Source organism: Mchenga conophoros, linkage group LG15, assembly GCF_057382185.1.
Source record: "Mchenga conophoros isolate Kocher_MC1m ecotype Shallow Benthic linkage group LG15, M_conophoros_male_GT1.1, whole genome shotgun sequence".
Taxonomy (NCBI): domain Eukaryota; kingdom Metazoa; phylum Chordata; class Actinopteri; order Cichliformes; family Cichlidae; genus Mchenga; species Mchenga conophoros.
Genome location: NC_140540.1, coordinates 40,723,815 through 40,750,787, shown reverse-complemented (window position 1 = coordinate 40,750,787; position 26,973 = coordinate 40,723,815). Strand labels below are relative to the sequence as shown.

The 26,973-nt window shown below is 42.4% G+C and overlaps 1 protein-coding gene across 1 annotated transcript; it reads left to right on the top strand.

Moving 5' to 3' along the window:
- Positions 1-266: 266 nt before the first annotated feature.
- On the top strand, positions 267-26,973 carry slc1a8a (solute carrier family 1 member 8a). The gene is made up of 11 exons (XM_085245935.1): positions 267-573; positions 12,634-12,713; positions 14,226-14,441; positions 16,395-16,437; positions 16,516-16,723; positions 20,194-20,293; positions 21,286-21,519; positions 21,669-21,863; positions 22,068-22,202; positions 22,299-22,401; positions 23,565-26,973. Exons 1-11 carry the CDS (start codon positions 325-327, stop codon positions 23,727-23,729), a joined length of 1,728 nt encoding a protein of 575 aa, XP_085102061.1. The 5' UTR covers positions 267-324; the 3' UTR covers positions 23,730-26,973.

Genomic DNA, 26,973 nt, shown 5'->3' with positions numbered 1-26,973 from the left:
TCAAAGTGAAACCTTATTGAGAGTCCAGCAGCTTTTCCTAAAGCTGAAGGTTCCTCTGACCCATGCTCACCCAGACTCTTTTGCCAAAAGGTGTAAAACCGAAACAACAACAACACGATTGAGTCTAGCAGCAGGACCAGATGCCAAAGGCCTGTGATATTTCCTCCACCTCTTTAAGCCTCTTAGTCCTGTAAGTCTGCAGGCTGTCTGCAGAGCTACCTTGTTGCTGATCAGTGATCATTTAATCCTTTAGTGGAAAGGGTTGGGTCTCACAGGTTTGTCTGCCTGCCAGCCACACATATAAACACTCAGATCTTCACAGGTATGGAGGAACTTCTGTTACCGAACGTTGAGGAGGAGGTGCGCTCTGACAGCAGCTCGTACGTGCCTGGAAATGCAGAGAAGACGATGGGGGACCAAATGAAGACTTTCCTCCTGAAGACAGTGAAGGGGGACCTGAGGACGGTGAAGAATTTCTTTAAGAGGAATGGGCTGCTCACGCTGTCAGTCATCTCTGTGATCACCGGCTGCACGCTAGGCTTTATGTTGAGAGGAAGTCAGATGTCTACACAGGTACTGTTCACCTTACAGCAAACAGCATGCCATTAAACTCTCAGCTTCACATTTACATCACGTCATTATGTCGACTGGACTTCTTTCCTTCAAATATCCTGTTAAGTCACCTTCAGTGGTGCTGCCAGGAGCTCACCTTTAAGCTCCTGTATTGATACTGTCCAACACTTTTCCTGTTAATTACTTCGCTCAGCTTTCTGCTCAGTAGCTGCCTTTAAACACTCTGTTAGGATGTAAAATTTCAGCTTCTATGTTTACATTTTCCTGTGAAGCTGAAGGTAATATTTAAAATAACCTAAAGTTTTGTGTTGATATTTTTATTTCAAATGTCTTTACGTTGCTTCGTGCCTCGATTTATTGCGATATATCTTTTTAAATTTAAATTTCAGCTTCTGTGTTGATTACTTTTTTTTGGTTTGTTTGGTTGGTTTTGTTTTGTTTTCTGTTTATTTTATATATTTTTTGTGGAATTAAGTAAAAAGTATGCAAAACACACAGTAGCAGAGAGGGATGGAAGAGTTACCAAATTAACAACATATAATAACATAAAAAAGAAGATAAATCAAAAAACTGAAAAAAAAAACTGCTGAACTTTTGATATTTTAATACAAAGGTTGGAGTCTTCTCCTCCACTTCTCCTAAACTCCAGTGGAGGAGTTCAAGTATCTCGGGGTCTTGTTTACGAGTGACAGGAGCTTGACAGACGGATTGGTGCTGCAGCTGCAGTGATGCGGACGCTGTACCGGTCCATCGTGGTGAAGAGAGAGCTGAGTGTAAAAGCAAAGTCCTCAAATTACCCATCAATCCATGTCCCTACCTTCACCCGTGGTCATGAGCTGTGGGTAGTGACTGAAAGAACGAGATTGCGGATACAAACTACTTTATTTTGCTACAGAAATTAAGTCTTCCATTAAATGAAATCATGTCTGTTTAATAGACTCCAGTTTGCATGTAAATGAGAAAAGCTCTGCACGCAAAAGTTAGTTAAGGAGTCCCTCAGGGTTCTGTGCTGGAACCATTATTGTTTAAATGACACACATATTATACAGGCTTCCCTTACACAATATTATTAGAAAACATACATTTTCATTGCTATGCAGATGATACTTTATCTATGAAGATACAAATGAACTAGTTGAATTGCAGGAATGTCTTAAAAATACAAAGGCCTGGATTACCTCTAATTTGCTGAATTCAGGTAAAACTGGAGTTATTATATTTATAAGGCCCCAGTAACACTTTGAAGAATCTTGGAGTTGCTTATGCCCAGGACATGTCCTTTAACACACATATTAAAGTAGCATGTAGGGCTCTCTGCTATTATATCTTCTATTATTTGTGATGTTTAGTTAGTGCATCACTCAAAGACAAACATGTTGTCTTTGAGTGATGCTGAAAACTCGCTAGTTATGCGTTTTTTATTTCTAGACTGTACTATTGTAATTCATTATTATTAAAAGCTCCTTTCAGTTGATCTAGAATACTGCTGTGAGTACTGACAGGGACTTCTCCCGTACTGGTTTCTCTTCCTTTGATCCCTATTTAAGCCAAAATTGAATTTAAAATCAGAGTGTAAAGACTACGTTGGTAACTGACTGCTGGTGTAAACTGGCACTATAACAGTGAAATGAACTGAATCAGTTTCCTTGAATTCAGTTCAGTTTTAATTAAATAGTGCCAAAAACAGTCACCTCACGACCCTTTCGCACACCTTCAATGAGATCCAGAGTTCCTTTACGAAGACTGGTGAACTTTACAGAAGACGTCATTGTTGTAGGCTTCTGTGGTGGTGATCGTTCTTTTGCAGCAGCAAATGGGAGACCCACTATTAGAGAGGGAAAGATGGATGTAGGAAAATAAATCCTGATTTTAAAAACATTTCAGCATTTACATTTCAACAAGATAACTCTTTATTTACAGCCTAAGTCTCTGAAGGGGCATGAAAAGTGATAATGTGCAGCAACTATACTTCTCCAGCACTGCCAAGTTTGCTATGTTCTACAAGAAGAACCAGATTTTTTTTTAAAAAGTGTGACAAACCTGAAGAATAATTCACAGGGAATTTGACACAGTCATTACTGTAAACAAGAAAGAAAAAGACAGGCTTCAGGAAAACTGAAAGTCCAGGCCAGGCTAGATCCAGAATGAAACCCACCACAAGTCCAGGCCTGAACCCAACAGAGCATCTCTGGGGAGAAATAAAGGACAGTGAAAATTGTTTTTATATGTGATTGATTAGCAACATAGTAATATAGGTTGTGCTTCTTAGTTTCTAGTTCATATCAAATTTTTCTTGCTTACTGGATTATATATCTCTCATTAAGGAGAGTGAAGGACACAGCTGAAGGTAAGAAAGAGAGAAAAGTTGTCAGTTCCAGCGTTTGGATAGTTTAGTCCAGTTAGGTTTAGGTTTCTTTAATCACTGTTTTATTGAAACTAAACGTAGTAAAAATGTGACACTTGAATTTATGGTTTACATTTCACTCACATTTTCTTGTACAATCCCAGTGTTGGGGCACTCTAAGAAAAAAAGTAATGTATTTTAAATTATTCCTTCTTTTTTAAAAGATCTGTATTATATATTATTACTGAATTACTCTCAAGAATTACTCATAACAACATCCCAACAACATTATTACATGCTCAAAGGGACTTCAAAGAAGTCACTGCAGCGATTCTACTGTAGCAACATGAAGAGGCAGAAAGGCTCGTCCTTGCTTCTGTTGCCTTCAGTTTGGGCTCTGTCTGCTGGCCTGGGGTCGACACACACTCAGCACTTTAGTTTTGTGTAAATATGCTGTCTGTGCAGCTTGCTAGGAGCCCGTGTGTGTTAGTAGTATAAACGCAGTTGCTTCTGTCCTGGACGCAGCTTGCTCTTCACCATCGCGCCCTTGGCCTTTTGTGCATTGAAAGTAAAAGTAGTGTCTATGGCTTCATTTCAAAAGTTTTTTTTTCTTTGCACAGAAACTGAAGTCAGCTGGTAGCTGACAAAGGCATGATTGATGTTTCTTTCTGATCAGATCTTTCTGATCTCCTGATCAGAACCTGTGTAACACAACAACAACATACTTGTAACTATAATGTGATTATTAAATTTAATGCAGTAATGTGTTACATTACTGCATTTCCCAAATGACTCAGCTGTGACATCACTCTGGGGTGTTGCCTAGCTTCATGATTGCACAGTATCTCTGCAGATGCTTGCAAAACCCCAAATTTCTCTAACAGAAGAATGAAGTTTTTCTGTCCTTTTATGCTTTCTATATGCAGCATGCAGATAACTTAGGAAGCTTTATAACACAAGTGTCAATATAACTGTAACTGTAACGTAATTATGGATAACAGTAACAAGTTACTTTGTAACATGTTAACCCAGCACAGGTAATGGTTCCGGTCAGCTCTGTGAAGAACTATATGAACGTTTAAAAAATAAAATTAAACAAATGTCATTTCATAACAAGATTCGTTTTTACATTGTCCAATGAGTTCTTACTGTTAAACGATGAATATGCACACCAAAGAGAGATAAAAGGGAAAACTAACGTTTGTATCAGAAGCTAATTATCCAGATATGTGTTTACACTTAAACAGCAAATCTACTGCTGCAGAGCAAAGATGATCAAACTGTTCTGATGTCTTGGGCAAGACACTTCACCCTACCGCCTACTGGTGTTGGCCACTGCCCCAGTCTGCCCCAGGGCAGTGGTGGCTACAACTGTAGCTGCCTCCACCAGCGTGTGAATGTGAGAGTGAATGAATAGTGGCATTGTAAAGCGCTTTGAGGGTCTCAAAAAGCACTACATAAATGCAATCCATTATACTGAGGACATATATCAAATAGAATATTTCATTTTGTCTTTGCAGGAGTTTGAGCATGTCTGGTTGCAAAGCTTAATGTACTTAGCATAATAAATAGCTGTTTTTACATTTCAACCTGATACTCATAGGATTACAGATAAATCGAGCACCGTGCAGTTTCAGAGATGCAGATATGCAGGATATGCAGGATATGCAGGATATGCAGTGCCACTTAATTTCAGCACAACTGGTCTGTTAAGTTTCCATGTTGAGGGGAACTTTTCCAAGAAATGTAGAGGTCTCTGGCCTTTTAATTCTCTGGAGGACACACTGTAGTTGAAGAAAAACAGTGTCACAGAGCTTTAAGAGCAGCCAGTCCAAATCCACCAACGTTAATCCGTCCATGTAAGGAGTGCCTCTCATGCTCTCAGAGGGCTCCTTCTCTCTGAGCTTTTAAAAGAAACAGTTAAAACAAAGCTGTTTGTGCAGCCTCTGAGCATCTTACTGTAAATATAACCAAAACAACTCTATGATAGTATAAACATAATAATAATGGCTCACTTTGATCACCGTTGGTTATTTTCATATTCAGAATACAACATGAGTTTTTTTCATTCATCTTTTTTTCATCAGTTTTTACATTTCAACACGAAATCATAGGATAAGTTCTTAAGCGATTGTTTAACAGTTACTAATTATACTCTTCTAATATAATGTTAATAAATAAAACCAACTCGGTTAAAAATGTTCATCTAGAAAGATTAAAGTTACAGATGAGAAATAAAACTGTTTACATTAATTGTTGCAAGCATGATCAGAATGACACCTCTGTGTCTTGTTTCACAAATCAAACAAAGATTTTAAAGTTAACTGAGATTAACTTAATCTGAAAATGTTGATGTGATTTTCCATCACTGTCAATCTGTGTGTCTGCAGATTCAGAAAACCCAACGAAACTACTCGGTTATGTGAACTAAAACTGTGACCTATGAGCACATGCACTTCAGAGTCTGTGTTTGTTAAAAATAGTTCCGTTTGTGTGTGAACGGTCTTTCTGAGAAGAATTGATCCCTCTCAGCTAGACTTAAGTGCCCTGCAGACTGTTCACAAAGCTCAGGGATCTGGGACTTAACAGCTGTCTATGTGCATGGGTGTTGGACTTCCTCACTGGCAGAACTCAGGTGGTGAGGGTGGGTAGATGCGTCTCTAACAGCATCACCATCAACACAGGAGCACCACAGGGATGTGTCCTCTCGCCACTGCTGTACTCCCTCTACACTTCAGACTGTGTGGCCACCCATGGCTCCAACACCATTGTGAAGTTTGCTGACGACACAGTGGTGTTGGGTGCCATCTCCAACAACGATGAGGCAGCCTACATGGATGAGGTGAAGAATCTGGCATCGTGGTGCCAGGACAACCACCTCCAGCTGAACGTCGGCAAGACCAAGGAGCTGGTGGTGGACTTCAGAAGGGGTCAGCACAGAGACTACAAGCCCATCATCATCAATGGAGCTCCAGTGGAGAGGGTGCAGTCCTTCAAGTATCTTGGTGTCCACATCTCCTCAGACCTGACATGGGCTGCCCACATTCAGGTCCAGACCAAAAAGGCTAGGCAGCGCCTGTATCACCTACGACAACTGAGGAAGTTCAGGGTCTCTCCAAAGATCCTCAGGATTTTCTATACAGGCGCTGTGGAGAGCATCCTCACACAGAACATGACATCGTGGTTTGGGAACAGCTGTGTGAAGGACCAAAAAGCTCTCCAGAGAGTGATCCGTACAGCAGAACGCTGCTGCAGGATTGCTCTCCCCCCGCTTCAGGACACCTACACCAGGAGATGCTGGACTAGAGCAGCGCAAATACTCAAGGACCCGTCCCATCCTGGCAACAAACTGTTCCAACTTCTGCAATCTGGTAGAAGGTTCTGCATCTTCCAGGCAAGGACAGAGAGACTCAAGAGGAGCTTCTATCCCCAAGCCATCCGGGCCCTGAACACACACACCCGCCCTCTCACATCATCTATAATTGACTGAGTCAGGACTCTTCCAGACACTCTAAACCCAGGCACAATGTACATTTCAAATTCCTTTAAATTCCACAAACATAAATGACAAATAAAATAATGTCAATCCTGCAAACTTATGAGAGAATACTGAAGGTACAAGGTACCGGACTCTGCAATACAACTACCGGGGTTCTCTGTGCACCGCGCGGACAGGTCACAGGATCTTACTGGGAAAAGCAGAGGCGGTGGTGTGTGTTTCATGATCAACAACAGCTGGTGTGATTATGCGAACGTGCACCCGGTCAAATCCTTCTGCTCACCGGACCTGGAGTACCTGATGATTAAGTGCCGGCCATTCTGGCTACCGAGGGAATTTACAGCAGTGATTATTACGGCTGTTTACATTCCCCCACAAGCCGACACTGACCGTGCACTCAGGGAACTGTACAGCGCGATCAGCAGCGAGGAAACCGCACACCCAGAGGCAGCGTTTATCACAGCCGGAGACTTTAATGAGGGAAACCTGAAGAAAGTCTCATCCAAACTCCACCAACACATCCATTTTAACACTCGTGGAGACCGGCTACTTGACCACTGCTACACCTCTTTCCGGGATGCGTACAAAGCCCTCCCCCGCGCCCCATTCGGCCAATCAGATCACCGCTCCATCCTGCTCCTGCCCGCCTACAGGCAGAAGCTGAAACAGGAAGCTCCAACCCGGAGGACGGTGCACTGTTGGACGGACCAATCGGAGTCTGCGCTGCGGGACTGTTTTGATCACGCGGACTGGGAAATGTTTCACGTGGCCGCCAGAGACATTGATGAATACACAGACTCAGTCTGTGGATTTATCAGGAAATGCGTGGAAGATGTCGTCCCATCCAGAACAGTCAAATCCTTCCCAAATCAAAAACCCTGGATTAACGGAGATGTTCGCATGGCACTGGCGGCACGGAACACCGCCTTTGCCTCCGCGAACACATCGGACTACAAACACGCACATTACCAACTCCGGAAGACGATCAAAGCAGCCAAACGTGAGTACAGGGACAGGGTGGAGCAACAGTTTGACAACCCTCGGAGTATGTGGCAGGGACTAAACACGATCACAGACTTTAGAGGGAAAACCAGCACACCGCAGACCACGGCCTCTCTGTGTGAGGATCTAAACGTATTCTACGCTAGATTCGACACAGCGAACACCATGAGACCGGACAGTGTGCGCACCGCGGATGACGTCAGTGCGCACCGCGGATGACGTCAGTGCGCACACTGTGTCTGAGGCGGATGTGCGGAAGTGCTTCAGGAAGGTGAACGCACGCAAAGCTACTGGTCCGGACGGGATTCCCGGCCGCGTCCTCAGGTCATGCGCGGCTCAGCTGGCTGGAGTGTTCACACACATCTTCAACCTTTCCCTCTCTCTGTCTGTAGTCCCAGCCTGCTTCAAAGTGGCCACCATCGTCCCTGTACCCAAATCCTCCACCATCTCCTCATTGAACGACTGGCGACCTGTAGCCCTGACCCCCATCGTAAGCAAATGCTTCGAGAAGCTGGTCAGGGACTTCATCTGCTCTGCACTACCCGACTCACTGGACCCTCTACAGTTTGCATACCGCCACAACAGGTCCACTGATGATGCCATAGCCCTGACACTACACACTGCCCTGTCACACCTGGAGAAGAGAGACACGTATGTGAGGATGCTGTTTGTAGATTACAGCTCAGCATTCAATACCATCGTTCCCTCGAAGCTGGACAGGAAACTGCAGGATCTAGGACTGAGCAGCTCCCTCTGCAGCTGGATCCTTAGCTTCCTGTCTGACAGACGCCAGGTGGTCAGACTGGGCAGCATCACCTCATCCCCCATCACACTGAACACTGGTGCTCCACAGGGGTGTGTACTGAGCCCTCTCCTGTACTCACTCTACACCTACGACTGCACAGCCACTAACAGCTCCAACATCATTGTGAAGTTTGCGGACGACACTACAGTGGTGGGTCTTATCACCAACGGTGATGAGACGGCTTACAGGGAGGAGGTCAGCGCCCTGACCCACTGGTGTCAAGACAACCATCTCACCCTCAACGTCGCAAAGACAAAGGAGTTGATAGTGGACTTCCGGAGGTGCAGAGAAGTACACACCCCCATCACCATCAACAGCGCTGCTGTGGAGAGAGTGAGCAGCTTCCGGTTCCTTGGAGTACATCTGGCTGAGGATCTTATGTGGTCAGTACACACAAACAAAACAGTGAAGAAGGCGCAGCAGCGCCTCTTCTTTCTCAGGAGACTGAAAAGATTCGGCATGAGCCCCCGCATCCTCAGGACCTTCTATCGCTGTGCCATTGAGAGCATCCTCACTGGATGCATCACCACCTGGTATGGCAACAGCACCGCCTACAACTGCAAAGCTCTCCAGCGAGTAGTGCGGTGCTCTGAACGGATAATTGGAGGTGAGCTTCCCTCCCTCCAAGACATCTACAGGAAGCGCTGCCTGAGGAAAGCGGGGAGGATCATCAAGGACTCCAGTCACCCCAGCCATAAACTGTTCAGACTACTTCCATCAGGAAGGAGGTTCTGCAGCATCCGGTCCCGTACCAGCAGACTGAGAGACAGCTTCTTCCATCAGGCCATCAGACTGCTGAACACGTCATAGACACCTCAGCTTCACTACTGGAACTTCAACATTATGCACTCCATACTGTACAGTAATGCCACTGTTTTGCACATATTCAACTCTGTATATTTTTATATTTTATTTTATTATTTTTTTACTATTTAATTTGTAAAAATGTGTATATACACACACACACACACACACACACACACACACACACACACACACACACGTAGGAAAACATTTAGTATACACATCCAGAAATGCATACACTATTATATATTGTACATATATTTATTAGTTTCAGGTTAGCCATTCTTGTATTTTGCTCGTTTGTGTTGTTGTGTTTGCACATCTCTGTTGCTTGTGGGGCTCGCACACAAGAATTTCACTCGCATGTGCTGTGCCAGTGTGCCTGCACATGTGATGTGACAATAAAAGTGATTTGATTTGATTTGATTTGAAGTGAAAGACTTCTTCTTCATTTTAAGTTAAATGCACTTTATATAAATTTAGTTTTAACAGCAGTTTTATAAAAAAAAATAAAATAAACAACAGGAAAAAAACATTTTGAATGAGCTGCATTTTTAGAAAGCTGAGAGTAATCACAGTATTTGCATTATGTGTTATGACACAGAGATTTATTCTTGCATCCTTGTGGAATTAATGTTTTTTGGTTTTATTTACTTTTACATCTACCATTTAGCTTGGTCCTAAACTGAACAAAAAACGTGAAAGAAGAGAACGACAGGAATGATGCAACAAAAGCACGACTGGTCTGTGTCATATCAGCAAACACATCCAAACATCCTAACTAACAGTGACTATTTTTAGCTAGATAGAGATAATACACAAAGTGGCCAATCCATCATTCTGAAAGATAAATACACTAAATAGTCATGAATAAGTAATTAAGTAACCAAGTATCAATAAAAGGCAGCAGTGTGATCATAAATATTGAGGCCGATGAATTCTTTGCTGGAAGCTCCGTTTATGTGGTGCAAACTTTCACAAATCCTGACTGAATGATAAACTTCTGTCCTTTGTGTTAAATGATAGAACATGAGGCATGATGCCATATTTTAATGGCTGTAAAAAGAAAGATTATTTTATTTTAATGCATATTATTGTTGTTGTTGTTGTTGTTGTCTAAGGAAATTGCAAAGAAAAGCGTCTGCACTTCTTTAAGTTACTTGAAGATGTTTCACCTCTCATCCAAGAAGCTTCTTCAGTTCTAAGGTCAAATGGTGGAGAGTCCCAGATTTAAACCCAAGCACGACATCCCGGTGCATTTCAGACCCAGCAACACACTCAGACAGAAACTGGTTCACCCGAAAGACAAAACGCCAAAACGCAAACTTAACAATGTGGTGTATGCTGTACAGTGCAGCGAGGAATGCTCAGACCTCTACATCGGAGAGACCAAACAGCCACTTCACAAGCGCATGGCACAACATAGAAGAGCCACCTCCACAGGACAAGACTCAGCAGTCCATCTGCATCTTAAGGTCAAAGGTCACTCTTTCGAGGATGCCAATGTTCACATTTTGGACAGAGAGGACAGATGGTTTGAAAGAGGAGTGAAAGAAGCATCTATGTCCACTGTGAGCGACCATCTTTGAACAGAGGCGGGGCTTACGACACCAACTCTCTGCCATCTATAATCCAGTTTTGAGATCCTTCCCAGACGCCTTAACGCCCACTCACATCCTGGGCCATCTGACCTCAGGAATTCGCATGATAAGGTGGGGCCAGGTTTCACAATGAACACACCCGAAACTCTGGCTGATTGTGACCCACACCCAGTTTCACACCTTGGCTCAGGTGATTAGAGGATCATCAGGGGGTCCTTTGTCCCTCTTTGGGGGGAAACTCCCACTAGGTTTATATCTGGGACTCTCCACCATTTGACCTTAGAACTGAAGAAGCTTCTCGGATGAAGGTGAAACGTCTTCAAGCAACTTAAAGAAGTCCAGACGCTTTTCTTTGCAAGCTCCTTTGACTACGATGACCTGGATGACTGAGAACCTTCACAGACATGTTGTTGTTGTTGTTACTATTTGGTGTTTAAATTTAATTTGTCTATAACAGATGAGACCGAATTGAGGACCTGATGTGTTTGATTTCTGATAAAGACTCAGTCTCAAATTTTCATCAGAACCTGTTCATAAGAGCTTACAGTCAAGTCATCTTTATTTAAATAGCACATTTAAAGGACATCTGTCTGCCAAAATGCTCAACAGAGGGATAATATAATCAAATAAAAAGAATTAAAATCAATAAGATGAAAACATATAACATAACAGTATATAGCTCACTGGCCACTTAATTAGTTACACCTTGATAGGTGTCCTGTTAGGACCACTTTTTTTGCTTTCAGTGCTTCATTAATTCTTTGTGGCATAGATTCAACAAGGTGCTGGAAGGTCCTCACTTCCTTAGAGATTTTGGTCCAGAGAGACATTATTAGACATTATAGCATCACAAAGTTGCTCCAGATTTGTCAGCTCTACATCCATGATTGAAATCTCATGTACCACCACGTCCCGATGGTGCTCCACTGGACTGAGATCTGGTGACTGTGGAGGTCAGTCAGGCTGTGACATGTCAGGCATGTCAATGATCCTCAGTTGGTACTAAAGCACCAAAAGTCTGACAAGAATCTGCTCACTATGACACCTCCTATGACACCTCTGTTTGTAGGCAGGTTAGAATCATGCTTTCAAGCTGTTAACACCAAACTCTAATTCTACCTTCCAAATGTTGCACCGGAAATGAAGACTCATCAGACCAGGCAACATGTTTTCCAATTTTCTTTAGTGCCGTTTAGGTGAGCCTGTGTGGTTTTCAGTGTCCACTTTGCATTCTTACCTGCTGCTGTAGCTCATCTGCTTTAAGGCTTGATTCACATACTTTGGTTGTAATTAGTGGTTATTATATCTTATCATCTTCTGACCTCTGGCAGCAACGAGGCATTTTCAAACAGACAACTGCTTCTCACTGAATATTTTCTCTGTGTATCAGACAGAGTGAATGTAAGATAAATGCTTGGATTGAGAATTTGGAAACTGAAATCTCCGTGGAGGATTGGAAACCAGGTTGTGCTGTAATTCTGTGAAAACACATTTCAGACTTGCATGCTAACATTATTTAATGGAAATATATGGAACTCCTGTCAGATTCAATTATCTAAAAACGTCATATCTTTTTAAACATGGACCCAGAGTTTCTGTGTGGACAAATGGCATGTTGTAATTATCCATTATGTGCACTGAGTTTATGAAGTTTTCAGTGATTCAGCACGATGTGCGTCATGTTCAGCGTGTGACCCTCTGTGGGTCTATGACCAATCTGTGTCTCTCCATAAAATCTGTCCAAAGGTTTGTTCCAACTAAAAGTTTAAGGCCATGAAACAAAACTTTAAGCTTTGTTAATCGATTTCTTTTACATTAATCTCTTGGTTAAAACTTTCAGAGAAATTCATGTGATTCAACTTATCAAATGTAAATGAATAAAATCTGTTTAAACTGTTACAAAGAGCTGGATTTAAGACCTTAAATGAACATTTTAAGTCTAACAGATTACAAATGAAAACCTTTGTTATTTTTTTTTTTAAAGTGATTGTTTTTGTCTCTACAGGCCAAGATCTACTTCTCTTTTCCTGGTGAGCTGCTGATGAGGATGCTGAAGATGCTCATCCTTCCTCTCATCACGTCCAGGTGGGTCAAAGCACCGACACACAGTATGACAAGGAAAATCACTGTAATCAGAACCATGAGGCTTTGCAACAGTCTGCATTCTGTAGGGTGCAGTTAGATTTCCTTAAAGTGGACTGTTTTGTATTCTTGTACTAGGGTAGCTTTGTATGATTCAAATAATCCATCCAGTCATGCACATGGGCTGTGAGAAATAGTCCCAATCAAATAATTATTTTTTATGCTGGGCCTTAGTGCAGACCCTAAGTTCACCCTCTGTCTGAAACATTGGAAATAAGCTATTTTAGCTCCTCCCCCTTGAATATAACTTTCTTCTGATAAGATGCTCCTCTCAAACGTCTTCAACCCAAAGGTTGAAGAAGCCGGTTAGTGGAGCTTCTCTGTTCACAACCATAGATGCACATTTAAGGATGCGACCTTTAGAACAGTCTGAAGCCTGAGTTTGTGGCTTGCAGGGATTACTTGTACAGAGGCTGATCTCATTATTTGAAACTCTGGCCATATGAACCCGTGAGAAGAGAAAAGCCCCCTATAGAACTCTTAGATTTAGAAGGCTGTGATGTTAAAGCTCTTGTTTTAACAAAAGCACCTTAAAGGATCATCCCACTTCATTTGAGCTTGCTGTATTTCCTGTGTGTTGTTTTTCTGCAGGTCAGCTTTGCGCTCCTCAGAGAGTGTATCTATGACGTTAAACATGAACTGTGCCAGTTGTGTTAAACTATTATTGTTGTTGTTATTATTATTACAGTTATTTCAGTTAAACATGCAGTACTTTACCTGTTTGTTAGGAACAGTCCAGTTGGCCTTCTAATTGAGACTAAATCTACCAGCAGGTGTTTACAGTGGGACCACATTTTTGTCTGTGTGTTACCACATATGTTTCCTCACCCACATTACTAAAGAAAATCCATAAATTATGCGTATAAAAATATCAAACAAAGGCATATTAACAGCATATTTATTTGGAAAGTTTTGCCTCGAGATACTGATTCTCACACTTATGACACTTATAACATAAATCAAAGTCCAGTCCAATGACAGGACTCGTGGACTTTATTCATATGAGTGATTTAAAGATTCTCCTCCATAAATTTTCAACTAGAAGGGTAAATCCTCTAAAAGAAAAACATGGATAGCTCCACATATTTGACTTGACACAGACTTTCATGGCCGTCCTCAAACAACCTCAGTGTGATTTGTGTCTCCTCCCAGCATCAAATCTACGCAATAAGACCACCCACAAAAATAACTGTGTCCATGGCTTTCTATCAGTAACATTTCAGTCTTTTCTTAAGTAGTAAGTACAGAGTAGTTTTCTAACAGCAGAACAGGATTCTGCTGTTAGATATGTCCCCAAACTGGTTTTAAAACAAATAGTCTGAAGAAGCAGAGATCTGTTATAGATTTTCTTATTCAGTACCTCTCAGTCAGCACTATGGTGCAGTTGTGTATCCTCTCTGTTGATGGATCCAGACTATTTTCTAAATCCCCCTCTGTCCTTGCCTTGCTGTGCAGTTTAATGTCGGGTCTATCATCGATGGAGTCGAAGGCATGTTGCCGAATGGGTGTCCTCACCGTCACATACTACCTCTGGACCACCTTCATCGCTGTAGTGGTCGGCATCTTTCTCGTGATCATCATCAAACCAGGTGTGGGCACAGAGATGGAGAGCAACCGGCTGGGTGGCGGGCCTGTCATGACCTCGGCTGATGCCCTCCTCGACCTCATCAGGTGTGACAGGTCAAAAGTCAGCTGGAGACTCTGGAAGGGTCCCTGCCAGTTATTTGTGTGGTGATAACTGTTCTCTGTGTTTGAAAGAGCAAACTGTAAAAGAAAAAGTGAAAGTAAATGCTAAAAAAAAGGAAGGAAGGAAGAGGACCCCAATGCAGGACTTGTGACACAGGCTGAACCTAAAACACAGCTTTTATTAGCTGGCAACTGACTGGTTAATAAAACACAATGACAGAGCAGGGCAGGAGCAAACTGACTGAGAAACTAGGTCTAGTGGAGAAACATACAGACAGATGAGCACACAGCATAAGGGATAAGAGAGGAAACAGCAAAGAACAGAAGCAGACTGAGGGTTCAAATACACGAGGAGACTAGGACAGAGTGGACACGGCTGGGGAACACAGCACAACAAAATCAAAATAACAAGCCAGAGGAAGCAAAAACTGAACGTAACACATGAACGTACAAACTTAGTAAAAAAGGGAAATCAGACTACGGTGGAGATAGGACACAGAGAGACGGGACGGACACAGGGACAAAACTGGGGAGACAGAAAAAGGATCAATAAATCAGGAATCAGGAAACTGACAGCACAAAACCCAAGGTCATCGTAAGTCCAGGAATGTGAAAATAACACTATAACCAGAAGACTATAATGCACAGAATACAGAACAAAAATACTGTTATGGCAAATGCAGATGGACGCAGGGAGCAGAGTTGTGGTGAAGACAGTTTATTTACTGTGATGAGGAGGTTTTACAAGTATGTACAATAGCGTATGAATGGGGACGCAGAGCCAGGACGTGCAGGTGACGGAAACACACACAGGTAGTGCCCTCGATTTGGTACTGTTTATAAGCCTCCAGACGGAAACAAACCAGACGAGGCGAAATCCTGGGGAGGAAACAAAACTCCTGACAGTCACCAGAAATAATCCAACGGCTCCAGCAGGCAGGGGCAGAATTACAGACTCCAAAAACGTCAATACTCCGACACTAGTCTTCTGTCGGGAACACTTCTGAAGAATGCAGCTGACGAGTAACAGGTGTGCCAGGTTCAGTGACTCAAACACCACATAACCAGAACCCAACTCCTAACAAATACAAGATTATCAAAAATACAAACGCTGTATTCAGTGTGCTGAATCTCATTCTGTTTTGCTGTGTAGTTCGTAAAAAGTTTCACACTTAACTTGGAGAATGTGCAGAAACTAAATGTGCCAGGATTTTCCTCTAAACAACAACAACATTTCCATGAACCTCGGTTGTGCTGGTTTGGAGGAAAACACATCAAAAGGATAATTCTGGTTTATTTCACTTTGGTACATGTCCTGTAATTGTGCTTGTTGCATCTCTGTGGCCTCTGTGAGATTCAGGGAAATGAGGATTGGTGCACAGCAGCATAGAAACGTGCACACAGCTTTACAGTTTGTTTTGGGTATTAGAGATCACCGTCCGGATGCACATCCACTCTGACATGTTCAGCTGAACTGAGGTCAACAAAACGTAGAAAACCAACACACACTCTCTCTTCTTCTCTCACACACACAAATCCAATTAGAGTGCAGGGCTGATCAGTATATTTTTAGTAATCCTGCAGGGATAAGTGATAGATTAACCAAGTCAGTGGCGGTGCATGATCTCTGCTGTGGCACGTTGGCAGACCAAGCTCTCGTGCCATGTTTGAAAGTCACTCCCATGTTGGAAGGATTCGTTGGATTGTTTACCTCCTGAGGTGATGAACCCCTCCCAGCAAAGGGTGCAGACAGTCATCCTGTAGAAGAGCCACCCAAGTCGTGCTGCTAAATAAAATTTATTCCAAAATAAAAAATTAATAAGAACAAAAGAACAACATGGAGGAATCTTAGGCTCCTCCTATGCAGAAGAGGCAGCGGGTGGGAGGAGTTTGTTTGTTTGTTTGTTTAAAGCTAACGATGTAATTTGTTTATCACAGAAACATGGTTCCTTCCAATCTAATTGAGGCCACATTTCAACAGGTAAGACAACAGAATCGTGTTGTTTCTTTAATGCTACAAGCTTGAATCCTGTAACTAAATATGATTTTCTTTCTTCAGTACAAAACAGACCTGATTCCCATCCTCAAAGTCCCAACCAAAACAATTCAGCCCAACTTTGTCTATGTGATCCCTGATGACAATGACCCCAAAGGGCGCATGGTGTACCTCGAGCTGACTCCTCCTCCAGATGTCATATACAAGACAAGTCCAGGCAGCAGCCAGCAGATGAATGTCCTTGGCATCGTTATCTTCTCTGCAACTATGGGTGAGTGGGATCGGGCTTGGTAACATCGTAAATTTTGAAACCTCATCATTAGCGTTTTAACTGCCAACATGTTGGTTTTTGTAACCAGAAATGACCTGATCAGAAATGACCTGTTCATTTCTTTTTGGACTCCACTAGAATATTGTTTGAATGATTGACAGTTAAAAATAATCTTTATTCATACTTCTATAGTGTAGCCCCTAAGTTCATCCACCTTGTGAAACAAGCTTTTCCTGCTGTGAGGCCCTTTAACTCTTTTCTGCTTGAAAGCCTACTAAGAGTAACCCTTGAATCTTTTTTTCTAAACTGAGCAGTTTCTGTCATATCTCAGGCACAGAAGCCTGAGATATGACAGAAACTGCTATTTTGTTATATAACAAACTAATGTTATAAGATATTCTCTTTATATGACATTATATGGGTCCCAGAACTGAAAAAAACTGTCTGAAACTGAATAATCAGAGCACGGTGAAGTCTATTCTTTTGGCTTGGAGAGATTACTTCTTTTATAATATGTGCATGAGCACGAGCAAGTGTGACAGACAATAAGGAAAACACAATAGTTCCACTTTCAGGTTGTGTGATGAACCAGTCAAGACCAATTTTTCTTAATTTTGATTAGATCAAATCAAATAAAATCACTTTTATCGTCACATCACATGTGCAGATACACTGGTACAGCACATGTGAGTGAAATTCTTGTGTGCGAGCTTCACAAGCAACAGAGTTGTGCAAAATACAATAATGTAAAACAAGCAAAATATAAGAATGGCTACATCTGAAACTAATAAATATATGTACAATATATAATAGTACTGGATGTGTATACAAAATATGTTTTTCTACGTGTGTGTGTGTGTGTGTGTGTGTGTATACATATTTTACAAATTAAATAGAGTAAACAATAAAATAAAATATATAAAAAATATGCAGAGTTGGTGGCACGGTGGTTAGCACTGTTGCCGCACAGCAAGAAGGTCCTGAGTTCAATTCCACCATCAGGCCGGGGTCTTTCTGTGTGGAGTTTGCATGTTCTCCCCGAGTTTGCATGTTCTCCCCGTGTTTGCGTGGGTTCCCTCCGGGTACTCCGGCTTCCTCCCACCGTCCAAAGACATGCAGCTTGTGGGGATAGGTTAATTGGATAATCCAAATTGCCACTAGGTGTGAATGTGAGTGTGAATGGTTGTCTGTCCCTGTGTGTTAGCCCTGCGACAGACTGGCGACCTGTCCAGGGTGTACCCCGCCTCTCGCCCTATGACAGCTGGGATAGGCTCCAGCGCCCCCCGCGACCCTGAAAAGGATAAGCGGAAGTGAATGGATGGATATACAGAGTTGGTTGAGACGTGCAAAACAGTGGCATTACTGTACAGTATGTAGTGCATAATGTTGAAGTTCCAGTAGTGAAGCTGAGGTGTCTATGACGTGTTCAGCAGTCTGATGGCCTGATGGAAGAAGCTGTCTCTCAGTCTGCTGGTTCGGGACCGGATGCTGCAGAACCTCCTTCCTGATGGAAGCAGTCTGAACAGTTTATGGCTGGGGTGACTGGAGTCCTTGATGATCCTTCCTGGTTTCCTCAGGCACCGCTTCCTGTAGATGTCTTGGGGAGGGAAGCTTACCTCCAATTATCCGTTCAGAGCACCGCACTACTCGCTGGAGAGCTTTGCAGTTGTAGGCGGTGCTGTTGCCATACCAGGTGGTGATGCATCCAGTGAGGATGCTCTCAATGGCACAGTGATAGAAGGTCCTGAGGATGCGGGGGCTCATGCCGAATCTTTTCAGTCTCCTGAGAAAGAAGAGGCGCTGCTGCGCCTTCTTCACTGTTTTGTTTGTGTGTACTGACCACGTAAGATCCTCAGCCAGATGTACTCCAAGGAAGCGGAAGCTGCTCACTCTCTCCACAGCAGCGCCGTTGATGGTGATGGGGGTGTAGATAGATTAGATAAAACTATATTAATCCCTCAAGTGGGTTCCTCCGGGAAATTCGGTTTCCAATAGCACAGCACCAACAGAAGTTACAGAGTGTGAGCAGAAATATACCATATATACACATATATAAATACAGAGACATATATATGCATATACAGAGTATACAAAAGGGATAAATAGAATAAATAGGAATAAGAACACAAGGGAATTGCACATTTCAAGTATTGAAGTCTATTGCATTGTTGGATATTAATAATAATGGATTGGATTTATAGAGCGCTTTTCAAGGCACCCAAAGAGCTTTACAATGCCACTATTCATTCACTCTCGCATTCCCTCACTGGTGGAGGCAGCTATGGTTGTAGCCACAGAAGCGAGGCTGCCATATCGCGCCATCAGCCCTTCTGGCCAACACCAGTAGGCGGTAGGTGAAGTGTCTTGCCCAAGGACACAACGACCAGGACAGAGAGTACGGGGATTGAACCGGCGACCTTCTGGTTACAGATGCGCTTCCCAACCCCCTGAGGCACGGTTTCACAGTGAAAGGCACTACAGCTTAGTTGTCCCCCCCTCCTTTGTCCTCCTGTTTCCCCTCCCTCTCCCCTCCAGAGAGGAGTTAAACAGTCTGATGGCGTGTGGGACAAAGGAGTTTTTAAGTCTGTTAGTTCTTGTCTTGGGGAGAAGCAACCTGTCACTGAACAGACTCTTCTGATTGTTTATGGCCGTGTGCAGAGGATGCCCAGCATTGTCCATAATGTCCAGCAGCTTCTTTAGTGTCCTTTTCTCTGCCACTGTCACCAGAGTGTCCAGCTTCATGCCGACCACAGAGCCAGCCTTCCTGATCAGTTTCTCCAGCCTGCATGAGTCCTTCTTTGCTGTGCTGCTCCCCCAGCACACCACAGCATAGAAAAGGACTCCAGCAACCACCGACTGGTAAAACATCCTCAGGAGCTTCCTGCAGATGTTAAAAGACCTCAGCCTCCTGAGGAAGTACAGTCGGCTTTGGGCTTTTTTGTACAGGTGCAAAAAACAGCCCGAGGTACTTGTACTTGTTGACCACCTCCACCTCCTCCCCCTCTGAACTGGCAGTGGCCCTGCTCTGGACCTCCCGAAGTCCACACCTAAGTCTTTGAGGTGTTGAGTTGCAGGTGGTCTGTGTGACTCCATGTGACGAAGTTCCTCACCACACTGCTGTACTCCTCTTTCCGATCATCCCAGATACACCCCATGATGGCCGTGTCATCTGCAAACTTCTGAATGTGGCATAATTCAGAGTTGGTGTGTCATAGTGCCAGGAAGGGGGGGAAGCGAGGGAGGTAGGAGAGTGGGGAGAGGGCTCTGTAGGTAAAGGTGAGGGTGGGGGGGTTGTGTGCTGGTCAAACCTGTTGAAGAAGTTGTTGAGTTCGTTTGCCTTCTCCACAGTCTGTGATGGTTTTCCCACCATTCCAGACCTCCCTCATTTATGGGCAAAGTCTGTGATAACATTTACAGAGCTGAAGCTTGCATAGAAACGCAAGCATAATCAGTGTTTATGTGTGCTGCAGGTTTGTTGCTGGGCAGGATGGGAGAGCGAGGAGTCCCACTGATCAATGTCTGTCAGTGCATCAACGAGTGTGTCATGAAGATCATCAACGCTGCTGTTTGGTGAGATGAAAACTCAGAGTACAGTCATACAGCTAGGGGTCTGTTTACCCCCACAATAACTTCAAATTGACAAACTGATGTGCAGACTCTCAGTTTGAATTTGAGGGGTTGAACAATGCCATGCAGAGCCTATGTTACAATTGCAGCTTTCTACACCTGTGTTTGAATCAAAAGTGCATGGTTGGCTTTGTAAATGAGCCATGAAAGCTTGTAGTGACTGATTCATTTGACTGTACTGGTATTCACATTACTGAAAATGAATCTCACTATCCCAACAAAGGTGAGCTTAATTAAACTAAACCACAAAAACAAATCCCACTGGGTGGAAAATAGTCACAACAACACGCATTGTGTATATTTTCTTTATTATATTCTTAACTAGCTGTGTTTTTGTGGTCATATGTGTCAACTGTCAAGACAAATACCAAATACGAGGAGATTTAAAACTGTAGCAAGGCTTTAAAACCTTAACGCTCAACACAAACAGATGCAGCTCTACAGGTTTTATTCTGTATGCATGTATACACCTAAGTCTGAATCAACCCTCAAAGAATGCTACTGTTGGTGAGAGCACCCGTAACCAGAACCATTCTCACCAACAGTACAGGACTTCTAAGGAATGATCAAAAAATGGGAGAAGAACAGTCACGAGGTTCCTGAGAAGATGATCTTAAATGGGAGAGGCTGGTTTTTTTTCTACATTTTTTAAATTGAAAAATATTTTGCGAGTTATTTTAATATAGTAACTCTTTCTTGCAAAACCCGATCAAATTTTCTAAAATAATGCTCAGTGGACTTCAAGAAATCTATGTTCATAATTCTAAACAAACTAATGATATCTGAACTCCACTCAAGAACAAGGTATATATGAAAAATATGTGAAATGAACATGAAAGGAATGAATGTAAAACATTTAAGTTTTGCCTTAAGCTTCAGAGACAAACTTCACGTTTAGCTCTTATAGGATTCATAATGATGTTCTGTTCTTCCAGGTATTTTCCATTTGGGATTATCTTTTTGGTGGCGGGGAAGATCCTGGACATGCAGGATCCGAGCACACTGGGGAAGAAGTTGGGCTGGTACGGTGTTACTGTGCTCACCGGGCTCTTTGTTCATGGACTTGTCCTCCTTCCTCTCTTCTACTTCCTTCTCACCAGGAAGAACCCCTTCAGCTATATCCGTGGCCTCCTGCAGGCCTTGGTCATCGCCCTGGCAACCTCCTCCAGGTCAGCCCTACTTTAACCTGCTTCCTACGCTTCAGTTAGTTAGTCCTGGAAAGGTTCATAGCAAATATGCTAAACGCTAACTGAGGAGTGAAGATACGAAACAGAATATGGGCCTATTAATCTTTTGTTTGAATGCCACCTGTCCACAGCTCTGCCACACTGCCTATCACCATGAAGTGTTTGCTGGAAAACTGTCATGTGGACCGGCAGATCGCTCGTTTTGTTCTCCCAGTGGGTGCCACTATCAACATGGATGGGACAGCTCTCTATGAGGCAGTGGCAGCCATCTTTATTGCTCAGGTTAATGACTACGAGCTGGACTTTGGCCAATTGGTCACCATCAGGTAAAATGAGACAAACAGTTACTTTCACTTTATCTGTACAGAACCAGTCTGTGTGCATGGGAGACACAGATTATACTCTCCTGTAGCCAGTGGAGCCTTTTAAAACTTTATGAAAATACATAATAAACATTGAAGAAGCCTGCTGTCTGCTCATGTTCTTTCAGTTTTGATCTCTAACTCTCCTCATGTCTCCCCGTCTTCCAGTATCACAGCTACAGCCGCCAGTATTGGAGCAGCTGGGATTCCTCAGGCTGGTCTGGTTACCATGGTAATCGTACTCACATCAGTAGGCCTGCCACCAGATGACATCACACTAATCGTAGCCATTGATTGGATCCTGTAAGTACTGATTATGGAAAATCACAGGTTTCAAAGGATGGAATCAGTCCTTGGTGAGGTGGTCTTGTGGCATTTTGTCTTTCCTTCTCTCTGCAGTGACAGGTTTCGTACCATGATCAACGTTCTTGGTGACGCCCTTGCAGCAGGAATCATTGCGCACCTCTGTCGGAAAGACTTTCCCCTGAGCACAGCAGGAAAGGTAAAACCAGCTGGTAGTTTCTATTTGCCAGCATGAAAGGATTTGCTTGACAGCACTCTTTGAATTGACCGATGCTATGAACAATGGCAAAGTATCACTCCTCTTGGAAGAATTGGTCAGTCCAGTGAGTGCTGTCCAGCAAAAACTACAAATCATGTTTATCATGTGAGAAGTTTGTAGACCTTGGCCTTGTCAAGTCAAAAGACACTGTCGAACATTCAGCACCTCTTATTAAAGTATTTAAGTGATCATATGTACATATATCAGGCTGGGCCTGTTTCTTCTTGTACTGGCCTAATGTTAGAGATAATCCAAGGCTGAAAGATGGATGCTGTACAAGCATCCCATTCTGGAAAAAGAACAGTTCAAAAAATTAACAGAAAGCCCAAAATGACCATGAAATTTGTTCCTGTGATTAGCGGATGTAAACCTTTGACCACAACTGTATATTAGTATGATCCTGTTTCTAAAAAAGATTAATTTAAAAAGAAATGCTGTGTAATAGGGTAATATAACAGAACGTAGTGATGTGCAAACTGTTTAGAGTTTGTTTTGAATAGAAAATACTTAAAAACTCCCAACAACAAATTCACTCAAATCAGCAAATTCAAAAACATTTGTGTCTCATCGTTGTATTTATGGGACATGTTCCATTTATATGACTGTCTTTATATGACCAACTTTACTGACCACATATCTCTGTATGTACCTGATGACTATAAACCTGAGCCTGTGACCTGTTTCTTCATTCATGTCTATGGACATAATACGATTACAGCAGTAGGTGTGTTCAGATTGGACCAACAACTACAAAGGATTAAAGCTCCTACTGTCATCCTGAGCCTCAGACTAGCTCCTCCCATATCTACTGAACTCAGTGCTCCATGTTGCCAGGAAGAACAGTCTGTTAATAGCACACCAGAAGCTGTTTCTGTCAACTTACCAGCACTGATCAACATTTCTTGAGTTGTTTTGTTGCTTCAAACACCTCTTTGTGAGAAGGCAGATGTTCTTTTCTGTGTTCTGAATGAAGTTGAAGTTAGTTAATCTAGATTAGCAATGAAACTCAAAGCAGGGGCTAACTGGTCGTAGCTAGTTTGCTGATTAAGCATGCTGATCTTGCTGCAGTAAGAGGCTAACATGTTTTTGCACTTCATCTGCAGCCTGCGCCGTCCTATGGGACGCAGACTCCGCACAAAAACTCCAACACGGTCGATGTGCCAATGACGGAGATGCACACACACAAAGACTGCACGTTCGATTTGACGGGTGACTCGGTGAGCCAGATGAATGCACACACAGTCTACTACAACATCTGCCAGGTGTGAATGGAGAGAGTGGAGCAACTCACCTTGCAAAGGTCCAACTGGGTCTGTGAGACCTCATAGTGCCATCTGAACAGGATTGTTAAGAAGAGATTAATTCTATACAGGAACCTCCTTCTTGGTGTCAGCTTGATTAAGCTAACTTGAGGTGGAGGTGGCCAAAACTGGACTGCTTATTTCGGAGCTTCTCTTGCTCATTAAGGACAAGAAATGTGTGAGGTAACACATTTCAGCAGCCTCTATTGTTGTCATTTTCAGCACTCCAGCAACCCCTCAACTCATCTGTTGTCTCAAAAAAGCTCCTGTCTCTTTCAGGCCTGGGCATAAGCCCACATTCATCTGATTAGGCACTTTCTGGAAGCCTGCAGAGGGGCAGCACCCAGTGCTCATGAACAGCACAGAGCAGTCTGAAGCTGGCACTTTTTGTTCACTGGGATTACTTTTACATTTAATAACATCAGAGACTGCAGCAGTGAATGCAGGACAGAAAACAAGAAAAAGCAGATAGGGTCCCTTTAAAAGAAGCCCTCCAGCTACAGGAATTGCAGGCTTTATTGCATCGGCTTATTTTGGTCCACTGTGGCTGAAATAAATGGGTTTGTGTTGCTGTGCTGATCATAGCCACCATGTGGTTAGAATGACTGGGTGTCACATGTCACGAATTAAAGCCACCTAAATGTCAAACTATTGTTTTTATTATTATTGTTTGTAACTGCAGGTAAAATGAGTTTTCCTTTCAGGAGAAGTTCATTTTATTCTGGTTTCATATAAGAAATCCAGTTCCTGATGTTGCCAGTGGAAACATGGAGCTGTTTCCACTGGCAAGACACTGGACTGCGATCTGATTGGCTGATGCTCGGTGCACACACTGGGTGAAGGGTTAAAGTGTAATGAACAAATTCAAGTGCTCTTCCTCTTGTAGAGTCAACCTTCTTCTGATTCCTTTGTATACAGTAGCATGCTGGCATGCGTTCTCACTGACTTCATGCAAAGTCGAGGTGCATTATTTTCTTCTTTTTGTTTTTTGTTTTTTCACTTGAATATTGCAAAGGTAAACAAAGTGCTGTGTGGATTTGTGGAATTTTGTCGATGACAGTTGCAGCTAATGTGAACAGATTTTAATTTAATTCTGGGTCTACTAAACATTCAGAATTGGTTACTTTCAGTGATTTATCAGAAGCCTCTGGAGCCACAAAACCAACTTTCTGTTAAGGCCAGGAGATCTGAAAAGCACACCACAAATAAGTGCTCTCAATTTACTAATTCACTTGTAAGGATTAATGAAAGGAGCTCTGCATAATCTATAGCAAAATCAGCATTATGGGGCTCAAGTTTGTGCATAGCTGATGCTCACACTCCATCCTCAGTGACAAAACATAGTTGACAAGGCTTTTCTGAACCACTAAGATGTACTGTATGTGCTATATGTCTTCTATGTAATACAACAACTCATGTCATCTGAGTTGGCGTGATGAAGATACCAATACTGGCTACGTGCTGAGTGACATCTTGCTTATGTAGCTCAAGATGCAACCAACAGTTGCAAGGGAAAAATTTGGATGTCAGCTACAAATTGAAAGGTTGGTAGTTGGATCTCCATCTGCTCCAGTCAATATGTCAAATATCCTTGGGCAAGTTGCTCTCTGATGCATCCATCGGAGTATGAATGTGTGACAGATAGAAAGCATTTACATAGAAAAAGTGCTTGTGTGAATCGGTGTGAATGGATAAAATGGGTCACGAAGAGGGTGCTGTACCAAAAGCCTCCTTGTGATGGCTTTGGTTGCTAGCAGATTACCCATAGTTTGTTACCCATAGTTTGCATGTAAGACATGAGATTATATGCAAACACTCAAAAGCTACTCACCAGATGGTAGTCAAACTGTAAAAACTGCAACACAAGGCAGATATGGAGAATAACTGCCTTTAACGTAAAAGTTACGTCTCAGCACAACAATCAACACGTTTCAAAACACCCAACTCCATAAAATACATATGTCTATATTAAATTAAAAGCACAACAATAAGTAACTGGTATGTAGAAATTGGTATTCTGAGAGCACAACGTTGTCAGTTGCATGTTGTGTTTGTTGTTGTGTTTATCTTCACAATAATATTTCCAGGTCCGAATGTCAGAAATTCATCAATCTAAACAATATGGATCCCTGGAAATTCTGACACAATAATAGTGTTATTAATGTTTTCTAATTATGTACTTTTCTAACCTTTCCAGTACTTCTTAGCTGTGTATATTACCTTGAGTTTGGGAGTCTGTACTGAAAATAAAAATAGAATGAAATATTGACTATTTATCTTCAGGGCTAAAAGTGAGATGGAGAAATTAAAGGAAAGATTAAAGATTTGTATGCTGCATGAGTTGATGTTCAGTGGTTGAGATACAGCTCTTTAAACTGCTTGAAGTGCCCCTGAATGTCTCTGTTTTAAAGTAGCTTTTTGTTTGTTTGTTTGTTTGTTTGTTTGTTTGTTTGTTTGTTTGTTTGTTTGTTTGTTTGTTTGTTTGTTTGTTTGAGTTAAATGTGAAAATGTGGACCTGCCTTAATCTACAGTTGTGGTAAGAAGTTACAAACAATACATCATAGGGATAAATCCAGCACCAGTAACTTAAGGAACTAAGTTAGTACATGTATATACAGTATTGATTCTATATATAAACATCGAGGCCAGGGGTGGGCATTCTCAGTCCACGAGGGCCGGTGTCTCACCTTGGGTCAACACACCTGAATCACATGATTAGTTCGTTACCAGGCCTCTGGAGAACTTCAGGACATGTTGAGGAGCTAATTTAGCCATTTAAATCAGCTGTGTTGGTTCGAGGACACATCTAAAACCTGCAGGACACCGGCCCTCGTGGACTGAGATTGCCCACCCCTGATCTAGACCCAATTATGATTTTTTTTAAGTCATTAAAGGTATAATGTTCAATTATTCCACTCTGGGAAAAGAACAGCACTAAAAACCATTAAAAGCTCAGTGTTACCATGGCAATAATGCCCATGGTGAGTGAATGTAAACTTCAGACCACAACTGTAAATACTGTTAACCTCATTGTTCTTCTGCCAACACACACCATCAGCCCAACAAACGCTAGCATTTTCAACTTTTACTGAAGTTTTACTGAAATTTTGTCTTCATCAAAATGCATCTTGTTGTATGACACTTGTGTTTTTTTACATGGTGTGTTATTTGTCATTTATGTTTGTTTGTTTTTAAAATAAATACATGTTAA

Coding starts and splice junctions, on each gene's coding strand:
- slc1a8a (XM_085245935.1), top strand. CDS start 325: ATGGAGGAACTTCTGTTACCGAACGTTGAGGAGGAGGTGCGCTCTGAC. Junction 16,438..16,515: donor TTGAGGCCACATTTCAACAG/GTAAGACAACAG, acceptor TTCTTTCTTCAG/TACAAAACAGACCTGATTCC. Junction 21,864..22,067: donor GGCCAATTGGTCACCATCAG/GTAAAATGAGAC, acceptor CCCGTCTTCCAG/TATCACAGCTACAGCCGCCA.